The 8,408-nt window shown below is 38.9% G+C and overlaps 1 protein-coding gene across 1 annotated transcript; it reads left to right on the forward strand.

Annotated features, from left to right (window-relative positions):
- Window positions 1–773: 773 nt before the first annotated feature.
- LOC147965730 (uncharacterized) lies at window positions 774–1,493 on the forward strand. Its single transcript, XM_087526896.1, has one exon. It carries the CDS (start codon window positions 789–791, stop codon window positions 1,272–1,274), a length of 486 nt encoding a protein of 161 aa, XP_087383022.1. The 5' UTR covers window positions 774–788; the 3' UTR covers window positions 1,275–1,493.
- Window positions 1,494–8,408: the final 6,915 nt, after the last annotated feature.

An 8,408-nucleotide genomic window follows, 5' to 3' on the forward strand; every position in this document is an offset into this window, starting at 1 on the left:
ATCAATTTTATAAAGAAGTTCAACAATTTTCAAAAACAAATCGCCAATTTGCGAAATAGTTCACGAATTTGTGAAGAAAACTGGTCAATTTTGAGAAAAAAATTCACTGATTTGGAAGAAAGATTCAAGAATTTGAAATTTTGTCGTCATTTTCTAAAAAAAATCACGAATTATAAAAACTTCACGCATTTAAGAAACAAAAAAGAAAAGGAAAATAGCAGACAGAAAATGTTGCGCTTTTCCAGTATTCTATTTTAAGTGTTAAAAAGTAAACATAACACCTGATTCCGGTTGCCCAGTTGATTAGTGCGGCTGTGCTAATTCCTCGAGGACCTAGGTTCGAATCCTGCAGCACGTATGATTTTTTGCGGTTTCATAAACAAAAGGCTGAATGGGCCAGCGCGGCAGGTTGTGCACGTCGTTCATGTACAGCGTATACGTGTTCCTAAAAAAAATCAGCAGAGTTTATAAAATATGACTATCATGCCCTCACTTATGAAGAGGTATCGGCTAATCTGAGCCGTTTTTGTGTTTAGGGAGGGTGTACCGAAGCAGAAGTGATTAGTATTATGGAATACAACTCCTTTTACCCTGGATAAAAAATCAGAGAGGATCGAGCTATACCTACGATGGAACTCAAACAACTTAAAGAAAAACCGATGGAACTCGAGGATCAGTGTGCAACTTGACCAGAATCGCTCAACGTGGAAACGTGGAAAAACGTAGGGAAAATAACAGTTTCGCCATCGCCACGCGCGGCAAGATAACCCGCCGATCAACTTGGACCGATGATCAAAGGAGAGCCGAGCCAAACCGGCCACGCGCGAAGTGTCAGGGAGCCCGCCGGGCGCGACCGCCCGCGCGTGCGTATATATTTGCCGTGGCGCTTCGCGGAGGAAGCTTCCCGATCCCAGTTCCCAGCCGGGCGGGCCTCCTCGATGGAGCCTGCAGCCGCAGGGACCCGCAAGCCGCTGCCGTCACCACCGGCCGCACTATCAAGAGACAGGGCGGGCGCCGTCGCCGCAGCAGCCGCAACGCGGCCGGCGCCGGCGTCGACGTCGCTCCTCGCCGCTGGCCTGGTCGCAGTGGGCCTCGGAGGCGTCGCGCTGCTGGTGTGGTGGGCGGTCGCGTTCCACCGCGCGAACGCTAGGCTGTGGATGGTACCCGCAGGGCTCGTCCTCCTCGGAACCCCGCTCGTCGCCTGGCTCTCCGTCTTCGCCTCCGGCCCGTGCGACCGCTCCAGGGCGCCGCCGCCGGCCGCCTTCGGAGCTTAATTAGCTTGCCGCGCCCACGCATGAAGCACTGTTCAATATTGGAACCTCTGTAGTCTTGTCGATACTTTTAGCCCTCGATGATGCATTCTTTTTTCTGAACATCACTTGCTGCACGGATGGTATGAATTTGAGCGGATTTGCTTCTGGAATTCTCCTTTTCTGATGATGGTAACGCAACAGACTAGCAACATGAAGGTCCATAATTGCCGTCATTATTCTCATCTCAATCCACTGTCTTTTTCTACCGCATGCTGCGTGGGGTACATATTCTTACGTGCAGAAGCTTCTCCCCAGCACAGATCACTATCAAGACTGCAAACTTTCCACGCTTGATCCTGCCGCAAGCGAAGCGCACTTGATCCGTCCGATCGTTTCTCTATGCGCAGCCCACAGGTCCGTAGGTCTGGTCACAATGAACCTATGAAAGCATATACTCCCTCTCTTCCTAAATACTACAAGTCTTCTTAAAGATTTCAATAGACTACATATGAATATGGATGTGTTTAGGGTGCATCTAGATGTGCTCTAGTTATTGCACATCATAATAAGTGAATCAAGCATAAAAAGAAAAAAAAGAAAGAAAATATTCGCACGAGTCTCAATGTAAGATCAATGACATATGATTTAGATGTGCAATACTTATGGCACATATAGATGTGCTTTAGAAAAATTGTATGAATATATATGGACATACTTTAGAGTGTAGATTCATTCATTTTGTTCGGTATGTAGTTCACCTTGGAATCTTTTAAAAGACTTATATTTAGGAACGAAGAAAGTAGGTAGTACTTGCATGTCGACTAATCATTTTCGCTGAGGTGACACATCATTAAATGAGTAAAGAGAAGATTGAGTATCATGATATGTGTCACATGACAATAAATAAGATTGCTACGATACCAAGCTCTGATATTATGCATTGTGGAGGTAATATCATCATACACTAATATCATAATATCAATTCTCAAAAAATAATATAATATCATATGCATAATACTAGTATATGATACTTCTTGTGTAAAGAGAATATAAGAGCGTTTAGATCACTAGAGTACTTCTTATTGTAACCTGCCTAAAATTTGTGTTGCCCGCCGTCCGCAACTGCGATGGAAGTGCTCACCCTTGCGGGAACCGAGTGTCCTTCCCGCCGTGCATGCATGGTGACCATGGAGGTATCATCACACAGTATTGTCGTGTCCCCTTCGGCAATGCTGCGAATCCGGAATGACGCTTCATCATATCCGAATATGTGTATGTTAAAAGAAAAATTTGTGCATGAATCAGGGCCAAACCTATGACAGTGCAACCTCTGCGAGCACACTGGGCCTCCAGTTTGGGCCCCCAAGATTTTTCAAACACTACAGAATAGCACCCAGTTCCAGGCCAAATTTGGGAAAAGTCAGTGGCATGGCGCTTCCAATTCGGCGAGACCTCCTATATGGGACCTCCTATGTGACGCTCTCTGCGTCAAGTCGTTGCCGTTTCGCACAAGGGGGACTTCGACTGGGCCGAACCATGAAGACAACGACAGCAACAGAAATCGAACGCACACTGTAGCTAAAATAAATTATACGCGTTGCCGGGGATTAGAGCACGCGATGCTGTGCTATAGAGCATGAGTTCTTGCCAACTGAGCAAGGAGTTGTAGCTGATCAAAAAGCTAGCATCAAACTTAAAGAACAAACAAGGTGCGCAGATCCGAATTAGTTTAGGAATTTCGGAAGCAATATTTCTTAAAAGAAACGGAGTTGTGTGAAACCCAAAATCTTACCAAATTTGTGAATACCTTTTAAAAGGCTATAAATTTTTCGAAAAACAAGAACATTTTTTAAAAAACTTGAACAATTTTTTGAAACCAGAACATTTTGACAAATTTCGAAACAAAATTTGGAAAGGCCAAAATATTTTGAAATTCCTGAACAACATGTTATAAAATCTTGTAAACAATTTATAAAACTGGAACATTTTTTGAAACTTCTCAAGAAAAGAACACATGAACAATTTTTTAAAACTGGACCATTTTCTAAAATATGTGAAAAATTTTGAACAAAAACATTCCGAATAAATTTTGTAAGCAAACGACATTTTTTGAAATGCCCCGAATTTTTTGAATTTTGAACAATTTTTCTAAACACGAACATTATTTGAAATTTGGAACTTTTTTGGAAACACGAACAAATTTTGGAATTTCTGAACAAATTTCGGGGAAAAAGAAAAAAAAGAAACAGAAAAACAGAGAAAAGAAAAGGTGAAAAAACGAAAAAAAAACAAGAAGAAACAAGAAAAACCGGTCAAAAAAGAAAAAACGGTTCAGGGAACCTTCTAGTGGCGCGTGGGGTATTGCCCTGTGCGCTCTGTCACATTTTGAGGCAGTGAGCGGCGCCCCCATTTTTTCGTTTTTGTTTCATACTTTTCCATTTTATTTTCTATTTTTGTTTTATTCTACATTAAGATAATTCGTGTTTGGTGTAAATTTAAAACAATGTGAATTATCATAAAAAAAATCTTGAATTCAAAAATGTTTGGGATTCAAAAGAATGAATTTTAATTTGATGAACATTTTCTTAATTTTAATGAACATTTTTTATTTTCAATAAAAAATTATGAGCATTTTCTAATAATGATGAACATTATATATTTCATCAACAAATTTTGAATTCGTTTAACAATATTCGAACTTGGTGAACAAAATTTGTATTAAAGAATTTTTTTGAAAAAAATGGAACAAATGTCGAGGATTCCCGTTTAAATATTTTTATTTCATTTTTTCCTTCTTTAAATTTTTCGTCTTCTCTTTATCCTTTTTCTTTTTTTATTTTCTTTCCTGTTTTCCTTCTTTTTTAAATAATTTTTTCCTTTAATTGTTTCACTTTTTGCGAATTATCTTTACAAATTCACGACTTTTTTTCATCAAATGCGAAAAATGTTCATCAGTTCAAAAAATGTTCACACAATTTATTTTTTATTCTTCGGTATTTAAAAAACAAATTCAAAACTTGCTTATTAAATTCGAAATTAGTTCATCGTTTTTAAAAAGGTATTATCAAATTCAAAAGTTGTTTATCGATTTCTAAAAATGTTCTTAAAATTCAGAATCAGTTCATGGAATACCAATTTTATTCATCCATTTTCTCAAAAAAAATGCAGGTACCTCAAAAATGGTCATCATATTCAAGCTTTGTTCACCATAATTTTTATAAATCTTTATCAAATTCATAATTCTTTTTTCATCCATTTTTCAAAAAATGCTATTGAATTGTGAATTTCTTCATCAAGTGCAAAAAAGTTCTTTAAATTCAAAATTTGTTCATCTGATAAAAAAAATGTTCATCAATATCCAGATTCACAACCATTTTTTGAAACCGTGAACATTATTCAAATTCAGGGTCTGGTTTTCGCTCCACAAAATTTATAAAAATTCTGATTTTTTAAATTTTGGAACTACTTCAAAATCCTGATGTTTTTAGAAACAAATCCAGAATTATTTAAATAAAAAACAGAAATGGGGGCCGCCCCACCGCCGCTCATGGGCCGGTCCAAATGGGCACGCTAGGGAAGCGAGTGGTGTGCGCTGCGTGTCCCGCAGCGCGCTGCGCGCTGTATAGGACCTCCACAGACGCAGAGCCTAAAGAACTGGGTGAGGCTATGTGCCTCCCGCACGCCTCGCCTGCAGGAGCTGGAACTGGGCCTGCCCAGTAATCAAGTGCCCAGATGTGCTGATATCAGGCTCATTAGTATTTTAAAGTATTTTAAACATTACATAAAAAATTATAAAAAATAATCTTGCATTTAGAAAATGTTAAGCGTGTATAGAAAATGTTTTTGATGTATACGAAAGAGGTATAAATGTGAATATAAAAAGTAGAAAATCTTAATCATGTGTATGAAAAATAATTTTGATAGATAAAAAATGTTACACATTTAAAACAAATGTAAACCGCATTTAAAAAATATTACACAAATGTAAAAATAAAAAGTTAGTGTAATTCAAAAAATGTTTTGTACACTTAAAATATAATGTACATCACATAAAAAAATCTTCACATGTTTGAAAAAGTTGTTCCTTTTTTCGGGAAAAAATGTAGAATATACAATAATGGTTGCATAGTTTAAAGAATTTTTCAGACTCTATTTGAAAAAAAGACACATATTTGATAAATATATTCAAAACATTAATTTTGAAAATATTAAACATGTATTAAAAACTCTTTACATGTATACGAAAAATCTGCAAGCGAAGAAAATAAATCCAAAATAACTAAGAAAGAAACAAAGAAAAGCAAAGTATATTAAAGAAAATTAAAATATATGAAAAATAAAATATACGAAAATAAAAACAGATGAAAAAACAATGAAAGCCAAAGAAAAAATAACAGAAAAAAAACTATAAACCCCGCACTGAACTGATAAAATGCAGCGCGGAGACGCGGGCGAGCGAGCATCAAGCGACCTAAGTAATGGCCGGCCCGTAGGCGATTCCTATTAGGAATCGGTACGAGTGAGACATAGCGCTAGTGTAAAGAACTACCTAGAAACTAATGTGAAGGGTCGGTTAGGTCTTCATTCCTCCTCCGGATGGGCCGTTTTCACTAGCTGGCTGCGGCGAACTAGCGATTAACGCAGCAGGTCGATCAATCAGAAGACTCCATGCTGGAGGCTCCAGCGCGTGGAGAAGGGCGCAAGGCGATTGCTGCAATGGCTGCATATCCTCATTTCCGCTTTCGTAGATCAAATCGCGAATTCATTAGGACATCCAGATGAGGAGGAACATGCAATATCGAGCTGCGCGACCCCGTGAGCTCTAGTAAATTGCCAAAACACACCACAATTTCGTATATGAAAACCACCGTTTTGCTAACAGTTTGCAAAAAGCATAGATTATAAGTAATCCTTTTGTACTCCAATTTCTCAGACATTTTGTCAAACACCTTTTGTGCAGCGCCAGGGACAACGATGTAATCGAGGAGGCGTACGTTGGAGCAGTTGTTGCTCAACGCCAGCTTACTGCCGCGCGTGCTGCCTGATAACCCACAATTATATGAGATCAGTTGTAGCCTTTTCCATAAGAGCGTTGAACCCAACGATGAGCTAAAGGTAGAATTAATATTCTCTCAGATTCTATCAATCACTCATACAACTCTATGCACACTAAAAATTTGCTTTACCTAGACCAAGGAATAAAACTACTTTGTGAGAATAGAAAGATAGCTTTAAAAGAATAGAAAGAGTTAGATGTTGTGTTAATAAAAGGGCAATAAATAAAGGGTTGTCAAAGAACAATAAAGAAAACAATTGTCCCTAGACAATTGGATCTTAAACGAAAGTGATTATGATCTTACTTATGTGGGAGAGACTTAAGCTAACATACTATGTGTACTTCGATCATATGTTTTTATGATTAGAACTCTAGCAAGCATATGCAACTACGAAAGAATCGTTAAGGTAAAATCCAACCAAAGCATTAAGTTTTAAGGCCCTCTTTAATCCCATATGCAACAATTCATGAACCGGGATTTAGGTTTCTGTCACTCCCGCGACACACCAACAGCAAATCAATCACATATTGCAACACCCTATAGCATGAATCCTACACATGTGCGCGAAACGGCGGGCACCATAGGACAACACCATAATAACATACAATTCATATGAACTATGGCATATCACAATTAACCCATATGATAACAAGAAACTACTCATACATAATAGAGATGCAACACATCGGTGGATAATAATATATAACATCAAACACTATGTTCAAGTAGAGATTATAGCGGGGTTAGGGAAAGTACACCGCTGCACAGAGAGGGAGAAAGATGTTGATGATGTTGACAAAGTTGATAAAGATGGTCGTCGTCACAACAATTCCCCCGACGGCCCTCCGGCGCCATTATGGAGAGGGTGAGAGGCCCCCCTCCTTCTTATTCCTTGGCCTCTCCCATAGATGCGGAGAGGATTCCCCCTCTGGTCATTGGCCTTCATGACTCCCGGGGGGAGGGAGCCCCTTCGAGATTGGATCTATCTCTGTTTTCCACACTATTTTTTAGGCCAGGCACCGTTTCTTAAATATCTGGATATTCATAACTCCGATTGGGCTGAGAACTTTTATACGATTTGTTTCTATAAATTAGCTTTCTTGCGCCATGAAGGAGAGCTCCAACCGACTTACGGCCTGGTCACAAGGGCACGTGGCGCAAGTAACCCCTACTCATGGGCCTGCCCTTGTGGGGCCCACGAACACTACCTTGCGTTGATTCTTCCGTGAAAAAATCAAATATATTCCACAAAAATTAAAGTTATTCTGGATCCTTGAATTTTTCAGCTTAAACCCCCAAAACAATAGAAAACAAGAACTGGCCTTTGACACTGGTTTAAATAGGTTAGTCCAAATAAAAATAATATAAGTTGATGTCGAAAGTATATAAAAGTGATATGATAATGGCATAAAACAATCAAAAATATAGATACTTCAGAGACTTATCAGCATCCCAAGCTTAATTATTGCTCGTCATCGAGTTGGTAAGTGATAAAACAAAGATATTTTTTATGTTGCAACCTACCTAACACAATCTTGATCGAATAGTTAATTGTGGTATGAACTTAGGATAAAACCGATTCATGGCAATAGTCTATAAATTTGACATTAAAATAACAATACATGAGCATGCAAATAAGCCATCATTGCCTTTCCAGAATTAAAATGCTAAAGAAAGCAACTGTGCACACACTTAAACATAATACCATAGCACGCTCAATTTTCATGGCATGACGACATCAAATCATTTCGGCTTGATGAACTTTTTACCTAAAAACCCAAAAACCAAAAAAGTAGGAACTGGCCTTTCGCACCGGGTAAATAGGTTAGTCCAAATAAAAATAATATAAATTGATACCAAAAGTATATAAAAGTGGTATGATAATAGCATGAAACAATCAAAAATTATAGATATGTTAGAGACATGTCACTACCGCGAGTTGTCGAGCTCCCTTGCACCTACGCCTCACCCCTCGCGCCCACACCTTAGACGGATCTGGCAAGGCCAAGCTCCCGCGTTTCGGACGGCTTTGGCGAGGCCGAGCTCACGCCGAGGCCTTAGCCCTGCACACCCATGGCCAACACTGGTGACACCGCTG

The sequence above is a fragment of the Triticum urartu genome, chromosome 6A (assembly GCF_056163025.1).
Source record: "Triticum urartu cultivar PI428250 chromosome 6A, HENAU_Tu73, whole genome shotgun sequence".
Taxonomy (NCBI): domain Eukaryota; kingdom Viridiplantae; phylum Streptophyta; class Magnoliopsida; order Poales; family Poaceae; genus Triticum; species Triticum urartu.